The 17,512-nt window shown below is 36.3% G+C and overlaps 1 protein-coding gene across 2 annotated transcripts in view; it reads right to left on the bottom strand.

Annotated features, from left to right (window-relative positions):
* Vps41 (VPS41 subunit of HOPS complex) overlaps positions 1-17,512 on the bottom strand; it is a 157,379-nt gene that overhangs the window by 41,483 nt on the left and 98,384 nt on the right. For both annotated transcript variants that reach the window (XM_005319206.5, XM_013355978.4), the window contains exons 10-11: positions 13,311-13,377; positions 2,280-2,377 (exon numbers count right to left, since the gene is read on the bottom strand). In XM_005319206.5, coding sequence (XP_005319263.1) covers positions 2,280-2,377; positions 13,311-13,377 — 165 coding nt within the window. The remainder of the gene's footprint in view (positions 1-2,279; positions 2,378-13,310; positions 13,378-17,512) is intronic.

Here is a 17,512-nt window from a genome sequence, read left to right as displayed (position 1 = left end):
AAAAGGGCTAGGAGTAACAAGGAAGGGAGGGAATAGGGAGGGAGGTACTGAGGAATAAGACTGATTGAATCATGTTATGTGTATGTGTAAATATGTCACAATGAATCCAGCTATTATGTATAATCATAGAGTACTAAAAAAAACCATAAAAATTGACTTCTATAAAAATAATAAAAGATGTGAACATTAGAATAGCAAAGTAGAAAAAATATTTCAACAAAAAACCACATTAAACCACCTCACCAGACAATACCAAAAGTGCCTTTCTATGTGTAAGAAAAGTACCAGTAAGGTGACTCACATCATTTTACATCTCTTGCTCTCTGGCTAACCAGCCTGCTTATCTAGCTCGCCAAGGTCAGGAATTTGGCTTTGTTGATCTCTGACCTCCAATGTTTAGCCAACACTTATCACATTTGTACTTTACTAACTAATGAAAGAAAAACCAAACGTTAGGGAACCACTTAATAAATTAAGTTATGTCAATCAGACAGGATAGTATATGACTACCAAACATACTAATAACAGAAAGAAACCACATATACGTACGGGGAGGATTAATATGCATAAAAATAAGGCAATATTAAGGAGCAAGTGCCACTGAATGCAATTATGTGAAAACAAACTATGTCAAAGGCATCACATGGGAAATGTTTTGGGAAAAATACTGAAAATAAATTTTATTAAATATAATTAAACATTGTTCAATATGGATAAAAAGAAAAGCTGGGGGGAGGTAGAAGGTGGCCTAAAGATGATCTCTTTTATTCTTTCTGCCTTAATAATTTATTTAAGGATTTAAGGCACACTTTGATGTTCAATAAAGTGAGTCTCCGTGTACACTGACACAAATGTTTTAAGTCATCTCCAAGACCCTTCCTTCTTCCTTGGAAATAAATTCCATTTTCTAATTTATTCTGTAAGGTTGGCCTTTCTTTGGATTTATTTATTTTCAATACTCTTTTATTAACAAAGGCTTCTTTTCTTTCATTCTTTCTTTTGGTCAGTTGTTTATTAGGCCTTCCTTTTTCATTTTACTGCTTCTTTCCTTATTTCTTTCAATCACAATCTCAATCCTCCCCACATTCCTCATCAAAAAGCACTGAATTTACTCCCTCAGGAGCGACTGCTTTTCTTTATTTTCAAAAAATAAATAAATAAAATAATAATAAACTGATGTCCTGCAATAGGGCTAGAAGCCACCCCTATTGATTTTAGAAGGTCTGAGTGCTCACTTAAGTCTACAGCATTCCATTGCCTAGCAACATGGGCACCCAGAGCTTCAGTTACTATAGTGATGGCTTCCTAATGCAAGTGCTCGCTCAGAGAAAAGCTCAAGTGCAGTTACCACTTCAAAACAAGGGCTCCCAGGGTTTTTCCTCCCCCATTTTATTCCTTGCCATTTAAGAAGAAAAGGAGGAGGACACAAACAAGGAGGGTCCACTTGCCTACTTACTCTAAAGGGGTAGAGAATCAATTGCAATTTCTTTTATATACAGCATCCAAAAGAAAATCCTTTACAATAAACTCTCCTTGTTTGTGCCTTGAAGCCTTCCCATCCCCTTCTAGGTAGGACCCCTAGACTCTAACAATAACAACAAGCTGGGAATGGTGCTGGCCTAGGCTTCAAAGGGATAACTGGGTGTGCCGGCCCTTCCACTGGATCCCAGATGTAAGCTTCATTCTAACATCATTACAATGAAATTTAGACTACCTACTGCTTTCTATTAGCCACACATTTCACTATACTATCATTTGCATTGGTAACTGAAAGTTACAACAATCCATAATTGGTAACTCAAAGTTACAACACTCAAACTACTCGGATTCACCAGGCCACTGGGAAGTAAACAAATATGTCTGGACCACAGGAAATAATGAACTGCCCTTTCCATAACTCCCTCTGACCACAGGGACCCCTGTTGTTGCAGCCGATCAACTTCATTGCTGTCATTTCTGCTAATGCACAGTGTCAGCTTAGTTTCTTCGCCTTTCCGCAAGAGGGGTACTTCATTCCTTTCGACTAAAATACCAAGAGACTGATGAAAAAGAAGGGGAAAATGACTTTTCTTTGCTCAGAAAAAAAGAACAAAGGCAGGCAATGAATGGACCTTCTTCAGGTAAATATATTAGGGTCTACAGCATAGTCTCTGCTAGTCTTATAGATCAAGAAAATTCTACTCAGCTTATAGAAGACTCCTCTGACAGGCAACCTGATCCGGGTATAATGCTAAAAATGAACCCCCACATCCCTTTGAAATTGTGGAAAAAATAATTACCGTTTTTTCTGAAACCTCTTTTACGTAGGAAAGTACAACAAGCTGATCACAGAGAGGGGCGAGTCCACTGATGTGGAATTCAGTTTCAAACTGAGACACTGTGAACAAAAGATTCACCATTAAAAGGAGGAAAAATCAACACACAATGACATATCAATTACCAGCCAGATTCATTTTAAAAAGAAATGATAAATGTTTAAGGTGATGCAAATGCTAATTACCTTAATTTGTTCATTACACATTGTATACAAGTAGCAAATTATCACAGTGTGCTCCATAAATATGTATAATACTATGTGCCAATTTTTTAAAAAAGCTAACATGAAGGGGCATAATTAAACATACTTTCAACTCTGAGCACTGAAAATGCTTCACAATAATCAGTACTAGATGGCTATGTAAGAACTTAAACTTGAAATTTCTATCAGCAACAAAAATGCACCCAAGGAGCTGAGGTTGTGGCTCAGCAGTAGAGCACTAGCCTAGCACGTGCGAGGTGCAGAGTTCGATCCTCAGCACCACATAAAAATAATAATAAATGAATAAAGATAATGTGTCCAACTACAACAGAAAAAAAAATTTAAAAAAATGTACCCAAGAATAATAGCACCATAAATGTCAAGAGTAATATGTGCCCAGGCAGTTTAAAAATGACATAGTTAAATCACTTGAAGACAATATGAAGCCCATAAAACTCAATGTAAACTATTATTAATAACAACACTAATTTTTTCATATGCCTAATTTTAAGTTTTTGACAACTGGGGCATTACAGAGGTACAAACATCACAAGGGCTGCTGTTTGTGATTATAAAACACTCTTTTTTTGGCATTATTAAAAGAACTTCAAGTTAAAGCATGCAAATACAGACTGCATTATGATCAAACATTATTATTTTTCAAGCGAAATAGAGGTGAAAGAAAAATAATAAGCTTCTTTTTCCTTCCTGAAAATGGACTACTTAAAATTTAGAAAAAATATTACTTTGTTTAAGAAGTATGTGAATTTAATAACTTTGGATCCCAAAGATTTGAAGAGAGTTCCATGGACAGAGTACAAACATTATCAAAATATGATTCTAATGATAAATGCTTGCTGTATAAAATACAAATGATTGTTGTTTTAACAAGTGAAGTTTTGAGGTGGCTTCTTAAAGGGTAAGAGCTGACAGAGCAGTGGGACTGGAAGAATCTTCCAGGAATCATTAAATGAATCACTTAAGGATTCATTTGGGAATAAACTCTCATGCAGGCGCATCTCATTTTCAAAGAGTTTCTCGATTCGGATCTTCTTCACAGTTGTGGGTATTAGCTGCAGATCTAGCAAATGTCTGTCATGAAATTACTCTCTTTTCCCAAGTAAGGGAACTCAGTGCATCATGCTGGAAACAATATTGAATGCTGAATTGGGAAATCTGGGCTATAACTTCCACTAAATTGAACTTGGACAAGTCATTTTAACTTCTGTGGATATAAATTTCCCTTTCTATAAGATAAAAAAATGAGAGCAGAAATAAAATCCAAAATACAGAAAGAACAGGGGCTACTGAATTTTTCTTCTTCCTCTTGTCCTTTTGCCAGTCTTTACAGTTTCTCCTTATTCAGCTGTTAAGAGCGTGTGAGACAGCCACCTCCACCTCAACCATAGGGCAGAGACAAATACTTCCAGTGTACTCAGGCTGGACAATCTAGAGACTCTCATCCTACTGTGCATACAGGTGGGAAACAGAGAGGTGTGAGTTGAAATGTACAGACAGTACTGAACAGTATGGGGCCATACAGGACACTGTGATTGAAAACGTGGCAGTTTCACCTTCTCTTAAGCTATATGGACAACTGACAAGAGTTTTTGGTAGCGAACACTCCACGTTGGCAAAAAATGGACCTGAGTTGTTCCACTAAATCACATTTCATGTTTGAAATGCTATGCATACCTTTATCAGCAACTCTGGTAAAGAACAAATTCAAGCCACAGAAGCCGTACTGATGACATCACAGGGAGGCTTTTCTGTGCTCATTTGCCAGAGACACCCTCCCAAAAAACATCCCCTTAAACACAAAAGAAGCAGTGCGTGAATGAGGTATTTTCCTCATCTGAGATGCCAAATAGGCTGCCTAGCCTCACTAATGGGCAATGTCAGAGTTTATCCTAAAGGTAACCAAATATAAATAGATGTCTGAGTTTTTATGAATGAGCTTTAAAATACAGAACAGAGAAGCTAGAAAATGATCTTATCCAAAGCCTTCCTCCTCCTCCTTACGATCTGCGTACAATAGTCTGTGTATAATAGCTTACATGAATAAGAGAGAAAATTTCCAGTTCTCTAATTAAGAACATGACAGAAACTCCAATGGGTGCTTAAAGAAAATGAGGAAAGATTATAAAGACACACAGTCTCAATTCTGGATATTGTAATAAATGTGTATTTGTTAAGTACTTAATTTATCAGACTTTAGTAATTGAGAATTAATAATAATTTAGACAGAGACTACATGAAGGGGCAAATTACAAACTAACACAAAGTTACTTATAAAGAAAAGATATGGGGGCTGGGGATGTGGCTCAAGTGGTATAGCACGCTTGCCTGGCATGCGTGTGGCCCGGGTTCGATCCTCAGCACCACATACCAACAAAGATGTTGTGTCTGCCGAGAACTAAAAAATAAATATTAAAAGTTTAAAAAAAAAAAGAAAAGATATGGTACACAAAAATACTGATGAGATTTCCAGAGACACTGGGCAAGTTATCCATATACAAATAAAACTGAAACTAAAACATTCTGTTAAAATAACTTATTAGTATCAAAATCATCTTCTTAAAGAAAAAATTGTTACTGAAATACTATTATTCACAAAATAAGAGTTCTAAATGGCTATTTCTCTTAGTTGCGAGTACTCTCCCACTTTATCACTCAGCAATTCCTCTCCATTAATACCCACTAGTAATAATATCATGTTAAAAAAAAACTCATTCCTAATTTGAGTTGCTGGTTTATGAAAATATCTGTAGCAATTCTGCTTAAAACAAAACATTACAGAAAGGATGCTGGGGTCTTGCTTTTTCATAACTAATTCAATGAACATGAATGTTTTTAGATCTAACATGATAGAATTTATTTTTCATATTAACACTGAATCCAAGAAGGGCTGCCTGGACACAGTTGTATCAGAATGAATATAGAAATATAAGGAATAGTTTTCCCAATTTTTAGAGAATGAAATACTGAATGATAATATTAATCTTCTAAAGATATGGAAAAGTTTATGAACTTATTTTGTAAAATATCCCCAAATAATTATGGGCTTTATATTTCAAAGTGGGCCAATGGAAATTTCAAATTACTTGTTTCTCCTGAAATCCTACTACATTTCATGTAACAATGAGTTTAATACTTTTAATAAAAAATCTTTTCCCCCTAAAATAAACCCAATTTGAATACAGATGGCTGACAGGTTTAATGCTCTAGAAACTCATCTTTAAGTAGATTATCTGGAGAAGATAAATCACAAAAAAAATGAAAACAAATTCTGATTTGTTTGCAAAACACAAAACTGAAAGAAAGCAAAAGAGGAGGAAGAAAGAAAAATGAAGTTCCCAGAGAAAACCACAAAACAGAAGCTATCCTTCAGATCAAGGAGACCAAGAAAGTGAGGGAATGATTCCAGGCCAAGGCAGGGAATATGCTGTGTTCACCCAACAGTGTGCTGATGAACATCAGCAATGGTGGGCATTAAGGCAGCAAAAGCCTTCCTTATCCTGATGGAGATGAAAGAGCTTCTGCACTATGGTTTATTCAGGAGGATAAAGCATTCCTAGACATGATAGAAGAAGTAATACAAGACTTTTACATAGAGATCCAAAGTAGATTAAGAGAGGGTGAGTTTCAAAAGGGCTGTTCACATGAAAATTCTATTCAGCAAAGTTTTCTAGATCCACAGTAAGGATAATGAATGCAATTTTGCTGGTAGGACTGATACAGAAGGGAGGCTGCAATTCTTGATCATTGCTGCCCAACAGATATACAATGCAAGTCAAAAGCACAGTTGCATATCTAATTTGTAAAATTTTCTATGAGCCACAATAAGGAGCAAAAGCTTTGAAAGAGCTAAAAAATTTTTAATTAATTTATTTTACAGTAGAATGCGTTTTGACATATACTACACAAATGGAGCACAACTTCTCATTCCTCTGGCTGAACATGGTTCAGAGTTACTCTACTAATGTAATCATACATTATATAGGGTAATAATGTCTGTCTCTTTCTATTGTTTTTCCATCCCCATGACCCCACCTCTTCCCTGACTCCCCTCTACACAAACCAAAGTTCCTTCATGAAAGAGGTGAAATTTTAATGATGTATTTTCTTTAATGCAATATACCCAAATTATTATTTCAATATGTAACAACATAAAAAATCATTAATGAGGTCTTTTACTTTTTTATTTTCATGCTAAAACATCTGGAATTTGGTACATGGTACACATCAATCTGCCACCACTACAGAGCAACATTACAAAGTCTCACCACAAGTGGTTACTGGCTACCATACTGGTGACTATAGGTCTAGAAGGCCTCCCAATTTTTTTCTTCTTTAAGTCCAGTGATTTTACTAGAATATATCTTGATGTCAGATAAACAGACAGATAAAAGTGTTTATCTGGTAAAGAACAGATTGTTCTTTACCAGATAAACACTGTCTTTTTTTTTTTTTATTCCTTCTTTTCCCTCTCTGTCCCTCTCTCAGCATAACTTTTTGGTTCTATTTGCTTTTATATTCAGTTGCAATCTGTGTTATGGTTATGTCTTTCAGATGTGCATTCATTATGAAGGACACCACTGATCTCCTTATTTTTCTTAAGCTTTAGTAGGGATTTGATCTCAGTATTTTCCTAGTGTTCATTATGAGGTAAAGTCATTGTCACTGAACTCTTAGGAAACAGGGACTGAGAAAGATCTTCTAACCTTGTAGAGCTCCCTTTTCTGCTATGATAATTTGATGCTTAAAAAAATAAAAATCTGGTCACTTTCTGAGATCCCCTAGTTCTTTTGTTTGTTTCTAATGTCCCTGTCTTGCACTGACAGGCTCCCTCCCTGCTGTTCTCCTCAGATATCCTGTATCTGTCAGGAAACCCTGGCTGTTCAACTGTGAAGTACATAAGGGAAGCTGGAATCTGGCCCTTCACACATAGGGGTGATCCCCACACCCACTGCTGATGCTCTTGGGGTAGCCTACTGTCCTTTCTGATGAACACTGACTGACTGTGAAGTACATAAGGGAAGCTGGAATCTGGCCCTTCACACATAGGGGTGATCCCCACACCCACTGCTGATGCTCTTGGGGTAGCCTACTGTCCTTTCTGATGAACACTGACTGACTACTTTGAAGTTCTCCTGGCCTCAGTCTGCCAGAGAACCCCTATTCCTCTCTACTCTGTGTCACACAGAGGCTATGACCATAGCAGGGCACCGGGCTACCACTAGTGTTTTTTCCATATCTATTTGTGTCTTGGGGTTCTCAGGACTACCTTGTAAATGTGGTCTGTGTGTTGTTTTGCGATCTACTTGTTCCATTTTTATGTGAGGACTACTCAGGCAGATTGAAAAATAACGCTGACACTGTATCATCTTCCCAAGATCAGTGTTTTATATCAACTTTATATTACCCAGGGAAATGGGGTTAGGGTTAGAGCCATAACACGTAAGCAAAGTTGGGCCATCAATGGCACATACTATCAGTTTCAGAATGAGCACCATGTGATTGAAATAAGAATTAATAAGAAAAAACTTTCTTGTGCCATGGGTCTGAGATCTCTGAGGGTTATCAACAACTTGACCAAGTACTAGCTGTGCATAAGACTCTCTTCTAGAAATACCCAGAGACTAAGACCTTGACCCTGACTTAAGGGAGCTTGTGCATCTATTATTTTAAAAAATAATTAAGGTACTGCCTGCCGTATCAAAAAAAAATGGAAATAGATATAAAACAAGAAACAGTAAAAAGCAGAAAAATTTAGGTTGGAGAGAAGTATGTATGAGGATGGAAATAGTGGCAATAATCATGACTATAAGAACAGTCTATATAACATAAGAAAAACAACCTCTTCATCTCACTTAAACACACACACAGACACACACACACACAAAAAAAAATTTTACTTAAATAATAAGATCTTTCTCCAAATAATTCAGAACTAGGTGATTTTACTATCTGTGTATATGACCTAAAAAACATGATTTTAAAGCAATGTTCTTAATTATTACTGTATTTCTGTCATCTATAGATTCATATATTTTACTGAGAAATGCAATTATGAAATATATTGATCTGTTCTCAATAATTCAGTAAACCCTTATATTTTTCCCAAAATTTTCTTGCAGTTAGTTTTTTGACACACAATAATTGAGTCTTCTGATTTCTAAAGGAAATCACTCTTCTTCTTTCTCACTGAGTAACTAAATAATAACAACATTAATTTAATGCTTCCATTTAATAAATATGACTATGCTGAGAGGCAGTATGCTAAGTGTTTTACATTCAATATCTCTTTTCACCATAACAACATCTTTATTTTAGAACAGCTGAAGCTCAGAGAAGTTAAGTATCTTCACTAATATGTCTCTAAAATAGACAGCAGCAGAAGCAGTAAGTTTAGGTCTTAAACAAGTCACACTACAACACATAAGTAAAAACACTGAGACAGACACTCAGATTAAAAGTGTACTGGGGGTTACCAAAAATAGAAGTTAAGGGCTTGACAACTCTCTGGTGATTCAGCACAATGTTGTCAGGGTGCCACCTGCCCTTTTCTTGAATCCATCATGCTACTATGAGGGTAAAATCGCTGCAGAACATAACTTGTGTTGCTGGTTTTAAACACTTGTTATTCCTTTGCTCATCCCCAAATGCCCAATAGCTAAATGTGACCCAGAAGGATTTGGATTCTTCACTGGAGTTAAATAATGTGATATCCTACAGATCTTGTTATTTATGATTCTTAAAGAAACAAAAAGGAAGTATGTTGAGCAATTTATAAATAGGAACAGGTTCCTTCCATTGTTTTATATTCACTAATAAGCTTTTTATGATAGTGCCATGTCACCATAAAATTCTAACCTCTTAGTTAACAGACAGTAGTATTTCATAATCAACTGGAAATAATGCTCACAGAACTTATTTTCAATAAGTTTAGATGCTTTGTCAACCTGACCAGTGATCAATGAAAATACATTTGGAAATTACAACATTTCAACAGCTTCAGGGCTGTGCTATGAAGCAAATATATTAAAGTAAAAGCGACTTTACGATGCGTGACAGCAAGTCACCGAGAAGACCTGGTACAAGAAAGTAAAATTGAAGAGTATGGCTAATGGGCAAAATAACAAAACATTCAAATCAGACAGAAGCCAGCAGTACCCAGGTCACAAACCACTTAAAGCAAGTTTAGTTTACAATTTCATTCTATATTTTCTAATCAAACTTCAGCACACTACTGTCAATTAAATGACAACTCTTAAGTTGATATGATTATTTCATCTACTAAATAGTTAAGCTGAACTACAGCAGAACACAAAACCACATGTCGCTAGCTCCTTAAATAAAAACACATTGGATGTCATCTTAAAAAAAAAACAAACAAAAAACCTTGGATGATACCAGTGACTGTCATAATTGCTACTGAGACTTAGTAGCAATTATGGGAAAACAATGTCACATATGTGTACAAGAAAACTATCACAGCTGTGTTGTATGTCAAAGTCAAAATGATAACAGATAGATGAAAGAGAAATACATAGATGTATGAAAGAATGATCTCACAGCTCTCCTGCATCAAGCAAACAGATCTTCATCATCCAGATCATCACCTTCCCAATAAATTGAGAGGCAGAAAACAGTGTGATGTACTGAACTGTTAAGATCATAGTATATGACCAATTAAAGGTACTGACCCTACTTAATTAACATCAAGAGATGATACCTTCTTTTATCACCTTTTTGTTCCTCACAGTTTCTCTGTCATTCTATAGAGTCCTGTGTAGTTGGTTTATCTCAGTTATTTTTTTAAACAAGATTCTATATGAAATAAAGACTAGAAAGTCAATAATTAATTCCTTGCATGAAAATTCTCAGTCCTTGGCAGCAACTTCCAGAAAATGGCAAACACTGGCTTCATTAACTAAAAATGTATCAGCTCTCCAATTCCCATTCCACAAAGACCATGGGAAACTTTGGTGAAAAGTATCAGGGGGTTAGGGAGTCTTGTGGGAATAAAGAGAGTCAAGTGAGATTAAAAACAATAGGCATGGACCACACTGTAATTTTAGCAATACATTCTGAAACAAAAAATAACATCCAAAATCTCTATGAACAGAGACTGTCTTCATGGTGACTGGCCGACTCTTTATCATGATTATTTTTCATTTACAAGAGTATATCAATATCCTGTTGGCAGAAATAACTTTCATGTTGTTTTTCTGATTCTAACTTGTAAGGAAGAGTTAGAAACATCTGGCTTCTAAGAAATGTGTAGCCACAGATAGTGCCACTTCACCTCATTTATTAAAGAACAGTGGCTCACACTGTTCAGGGCTAAAGTACATTGTAATCCTGACCTCCTAATATTTCTCCTTTCCTTTATCCTACTCAAGGACTCTTATCCACACCACTTTGATTCCTGCTGTGGAAATGGTTTACATTCTTAAGGGTATGCTCTCATGAGGGGGAAAAATGGTACTTAACCACTAACCATAATAGTGAAATGTCAGTAATGTGATACTGTTAGTACCCACACAGACTATTTCACATAAATTACAGTACAGATCCACTACCCTTCAGTAATGTGATTCCAGGGCTCTGGATTAATAAAGCCACCACAGAGGAAATTTAGCAGTCACATGTTTGGATGGACATGTGCAAGTGATAATAACATGCATGATTTAGTGAGTATTTACTATTGCCAAGCACCATGCAAGGCACATTACTTGTGTTATGTCTTAATTCTCACAACTACCCTGAGAGGTAGGTGTTATCATCTGCCTATCACAGTGGGAAAGTATGGCTCAGGGAGGTTAAGGAATCCTACCAAGATCATATACTTCACCACACTGCCTTGTCTACCTGGAAGCCTTCTGGTGGTTCTGCAGAGTTGGATTCTATCCATTTTATTACCACAGGTTTAAGATCTTAAACAAGGTATTTACATCTCTGAAGGTCAATTTCCCAATCTACAGAATGAGAAGCAAACTGAGTAACTTCAAAGGGTTGTGGTGAGAATGAATGAATACAGGTAATGTACACAGTACGACATCTCTACCTAGAATGAGAGCGATAAATATCAACTAAGGAGAGCAGATGACAATCGCTACATTTTTATACTTTCCTGGAAATTTTTACATTCTTAAAAATTCTCAGATTTGTTATTTTAATACTTGTCTCTATTTAAAATATTCAAATATTATCTCTAAGGACACTGTGCACTGAGATTTTCAGAGTTCTGTTGTTGTTTTTTCCCCCCGACAGGAAAGAAGAGTAAGAGATACTGAAACAATTGCCTTTATCTTCTAGTTACCTGTCTTCTCTATTATCTTGTTTCTCAACTTTTCTCAGTACTGTTATGTTCTGTAGACACCTATTTACCCATACTCTTAGCAACCTAAACTATGTATTCTCTAAGATTAAAAAAAAAAAAATGATTAAAACTCTACCACCAACTTCTGACTTCAAGTACAAAACAGCCCAGAAGTAAATCCTACTCACATTTGTCATGTGGGTAATGTGGAGTAAATGATTTATGACAGTTTTGCCTTGTTATAATGACCCATCAAATTTATATTCTCCATCCACCATCCAAATGGGCAAATTAATTTTATAGTTGACTTATAATATGGCAAAACTTTTTTCTCCTAAGAATTATAAAAATAAAAATAATGGCAGATCATCCTTAGCACACTTTTCTTCAAGAGTTGTTTCCCAGAGTCACGGATTCATTTCATCCTACTATGTGCCAAGCACTGTTCCAGGCCCTTGATATAAAGAGAGCAAATGCAGACCAGTGTATGCTTATAATGAATGTGGCGATAGTCTGGTGGAAGACACAGAAATGCATTAAATTTATCAAGTGATCACTACATCTATAAGGCAAAGGACGGTAGCCAGTGTTATACATGCTCCCAAAGGAGGACTTGGTTTCATTAGGAAGATCTAGTGAACTTTCTCTACAACACGTGAGCTGAGGAATAATTTGGTAATAAGGTAAAAAGAAGCAAGAAGAACATTCTAGATGGAAGAGGAGGTAGGTAGAAAAAAGTCAGTTTGACAACAGCATAAAGACTCAGGAGAATGTCTACAGCTGGAGAGGCAGACACAGCCACCACAGACCCCTGTAGTCTTGCAACGAGGTGACAGTCAGGTACTAATGACAAGTTTCTCTTTATTCTAAGAGGAACAGGAAGGAATTGAAGGATGATGATGTGATCCAATCCAAGTTCTGAGTGCAGTGGAATAAGTTAGAGTCATTCATAGTGGAAGGAGTTAAGAGGCTGCTGCAGAAGTACAGGTAAATGGCAGTCCAGACTATGGCAGTCTAAGCTGGACCAATGATGATAAAATCAAGTATTTAGAAGGTTCAAATTGGCAGGATGAGGTATCAGTACCGTACTAGGGAAATGAATGAATTAATTCTTGTACTTCTTGCAACTAACTCCTGAGAAAGATTCTCTTCCAAATTTTACAGACAAAAATACTGAAGAAGGCAGATAATTGTCTCAAGTCCAGGTGGTATGCAACAAAACCAGAACCCAAAGCCATGGTTCTTTGACTTCAAAGGCAATTTACAAAATTATTGTGTGAAAAAAAGAATAGTTTCTTAAAAAAGGGTTTCCATAGTAAAGTTGCAAAACCTAGAAGCTTCTGATATATTTCATCAAATCACCCAGAAATGTGTCCTGATGAGAAACATGGCTTTAGATTTCCACTTAATAAAACAGACATTCTTTAACGTTCACACTCATAGCAGACGCTGAGTGAACCTTACCTATTTCAACATATCGACTTGGCAAATCCCTCATTTCACTGGCATGCCGTTCCTTCACTGAGCATATCTGGGGAGAGGGGGAAAAAAACAACCTCACTATGAATTCTATTCATTTGATGGAAAATTCTTCACAATATTTTATTCAATATATACTTGTGTTAAATTAACCATGTATCCCTGAAGATGAAGCGCAATCTATCTTATGACTTAAATAAGAAAAATTAATTTGAATGACATATAGCAACCATTACTTATATTCTCCAACATTATTCTTTAATAAAGTCTGATTCAAGGGCAAAGAAAGAGAGAAAACTTTAAGATAGTTTTTTTCCCCTTTATTTTATTTATTTATATGTGGTGCTGAGACTCAAACCCAGTGCCTCACACACACTAGGCAAGCACTCTATCTCTGAGCTACAATCCTAGCCCTTTAAAATAGTTCTAATATTTTTCTAATGATGCATCCTCTGAAAGTCTACTTAAAAACTACAGTCATGTACTACATAATGACATTTTGGTCTAAAGCAATACATATACCATGGTGGTCCCATAATATTATATTGCCTAGTGGTATTATGGCCATCCTAGCCTGTTCAGTACTCTATTATGTTCACACAATGATGAAACTGCCTGTGATGCATCTCTCAGAATGCATCCCTGTTGCTAAGTGGCCTATGACCATACCAAATAAAGTCATGTCAGGAGTAAAATGCTCCATGGTTAATCTGACCAATATTCACATTATATCTTGTATTTCTGATAACATTTGTAACTCACTTCACTGTTGTTAAATAATACTTGGCAAAAGTGGCACATACTCTTCTTATCTCAAGTACATTATAATCAGTTACTACATAATCTATTTCAGGGATTGGTAATCATGCCCAAGTCCCAAGCCTGTTTTGTTATGGCCTGTAAGATAGGTTTTCACAGTTTATAAAGGGAGCAACAAAGATGGGGAAGGAGATGTTGGGGAGAAAGGGAAGGAAAAAAGAAAGGAAGGAGCAGCAGCAACAGTGTGGCATGAAATCTCAACTTTTACTACCAGGTATTTATAGAAAGTTTGCCAAAATTCATATTAAATCATATCTATATAGTTTATATGTATGTGTGTGTGTTTGTGGGTAAACAAAATCTCATATATGTGTAAAATTACAGTATATCTCAATCTTTATCTCTCTCGAATACAACAGATAACACATATGAATGTTGATGATATCTGTTTTAGGTTGATAAGACTATGGACCTTTTATACTTGTTTTGCTTTCTGAAGTGAATATATTCAAATTTATAATAAGAAACAAGAAAAATTTATATAAGTTCTGCCATTCAGTTAAGACTGAACCTGAAGTCAAGTACTAATCCTAAATCTTTCAGATAGTGATCTTTTATAGCTACTCCCCTAAAGTAGAGCTACACTAAGGAATATTCTAAATTAGAGAAAAACTCAAAGAGGAAAACAAGCATTATTTCTTATCCCAGCCCCCAAATATCATCATTAACAAACTTATTTTTTAGGGAAGCTACTTTTACTAACTTAGCCATTTACTACAAATAATTTAATGTATTATTTAAGTATTCTTCCACAACACAATTCTTTAATGTGATTTATAGCATTTTATTTTAAGAATGTACTATAATTTATGTGGTCGATCTCCTTTTTGGCCATTAGATTTTATATCTATCGTTATAAGCAAAAGTGCAATCAACATACTTGAACATATATGTTTCCTTAGGAAATAAATTCCTAGATGCTGAACCAACAGATTAATGAGTACACATACTTTAGGTTTTTTTTTTTTCTGTTTAGTTTAATAAACATGTCTAAATTGCTATCCAGAAATACTGCAGCAACTCTGTACCTACAAAAACTCACTTTCCCTCATATACGACAAAAACCTATGGCTTTGGAAGTCTAAGCCCCCATTTAGGAATCATTGGCTCTCTTTTCCCTTGAATGCTTTTTGACACCTGTCTTCTGTCCATTTCCTATAATTTTCTGACAACTTCCCCAATTTTCCCCAATTCCTTCTCTTTTTGGTAGACTTCTGAGCTTTTTTCCACACTCACTAAGAAAACTACTAAAAGATCTAACAGGCACACTCCACAATGCCAAATAACTATTTTAATGTGCTGAAAAAAGTACATACGGAAGTGTCTCAGATGGTTCACAATAATAAGGCAAATATAATAGTAATATTAGTACTTTTTGAGCAACGACTAGGCACCAGTGCTAAATTAGGGTTATTTTCTTGAGATTACCGAGCAGTGGTGAAGACACAGAAGTAAGGTAATTTTGCCAAAGTATGATGGGAAAGCAGAAGCATGCATTGGCAGGGCAGGAACACTTCCTGGAATTTGTGACATGGAGGTGAAGCAGGAAAGATAGGACAAATTTACAAAACAATGTCATAACCTGGAGCCATCAGCTAGGAAATCAATCAGACAGGACAAGCAAAGGGAGAGTTGAGGCTGGAGAGAAATACAGAGCTTGGATCATACAAAAACTTGGAAACCATGTTAAAGGTCAGTCAGAAGAGAGTGAAATTATCTGCTCTGTATTCTGGACAGATTATTCTACCTGCACCGTTTAACACAGAATTAAGGGAAGGTATAAAATCAAAGCCATGAGGACTTCCTAGAAAGATGAGAAGTGGAAAGATTTGAGGGATGTTGACCAAACCCAGGAAGTCAATGGGGAAAAGCAACATTACCATGTCTAGAGACAAGAACCCTGACACTATGAGGGTGATCCAAGACCATCTGGCTACGGTTGGAACTAACAGGAAGGCCTGAATGTATCCCTCTGGCCATGCCACAATCTCTCTGCAGACAGGATATATGACACAATTGGTGGGTGGGCCATTGCTCTACTCCCATCTCTTATCAGTTCTGTAGTATGAGATTTTATTCCAGCACCTATTTCATAGGTAGAAAGCAGCAAGTATTGGGGTTCTGTAGGTAAATGCTACCCTAAGGGCTGGGGCTGTAGTTCAGTGGCAGAGTGCTTGCCTAGCATGTGTGAAGCACTGGTTTAATCCTCAGCACCATCTAAAAAATATATTAATGAAAAAAAATATTATGTTCCCTTCTACAACTAAAAAAATTTATATAAAAAAATTCTACCCTAAGTTCATGCCCTACATAGAGAAGATCAATAATTTTAAGAGTACTCTGCATTGATAGGTGGACTCTCACCCAGGAATACTAATCTTTATCCAACTGTCTCCTCCACTTCTCTGCATGAGTGGGTAACAGGCATCTCAAAGTGCTCATTCCAAAAAACTTCTGCCTTTTTCCATTGAAACATGCCTGATCAGCAGTGTTTTTCATCTCGGTAAAGGTTAGAAACTTCATCTTTTATTTTCTTAGGTGACCACTAACTTTTTTCTCTTTAAATTATACCCCATATCTAATTATTAACAAATACTATAGGGTCTACTCTCAAAATATGTCCAAAAGCCCATCTTTCTCACTAGCTCCATTTTGTTGATCTGAGAAAACATTTTTCTGAGTGATGCTGCAGTAGCCTCCTGCCTAGTCTCTCTCTTTCAGTGTCCCTCTGCTTTTAGCTCTACACGGCAACTAGTGGTCCTTCTAAAATACAAGTAAGGTCATTTAACTAATATCATTGCTCAAAACTCTGTACTGGCTTCCCTCCTCACTCAAAACTCTGTACTGGCTTCCCTCCTCACTCAAAGTCCAAAGACTTCCCAAGGCCCATGAACTACAACATGATCTGCTCCTCCACCTTCAATCCCCACATATTTCTCTCTACTATCTTCATCCTCTACCCTCTCCTCCACACCTGCTCTACTCTGACAACAATTTTCCTGCTGTGCCTCAAAACAGCCCAATCATTCCCTTACCTCAAGGATTTCCCCACCTCCAACCCAGTACCCCCACAGGGCTACCCCTTCCCAGATCTCTCACCAAATGACATGTTAGTTATTAGAGAGGCCACCATGGGACCACCTAAATTACAGAGTACCTACCCCCATCCCTTCATCATTACCCTTTTTAAATGCTCTTGTGGTAATTTACTATCAACAACATGCTTGTTTAATTTTGCTCATCTACTCTCATTAGAGCATAAATTTTACAAGGGAAGAAATTTATTCATTTGTCTTTCATGTTTCTGCAACATTAGAACATCGCTTGGAATATTTCAGGCACTTGGTAAATGTTCAATGGGAAAATCT

This window comes from Ictidomys tridecemlineatus, chromosome 2 (assembly GCF_052094955.1).
Source record: "Ictidomys tridecemlineatus isolate mIctTri1 chromosome 2, mIctTri1.hap1, whole genome shotgun sequence".
NCBI lineage: Eukaryota > Metazoa > Chordata > Mammalia > Rodentia > Sciuridae > Ictidomys > Ictidomys tridecemlineatus.
This window is presented reverse-complemented; position numbering and strand designations above follow the sequence as displayed.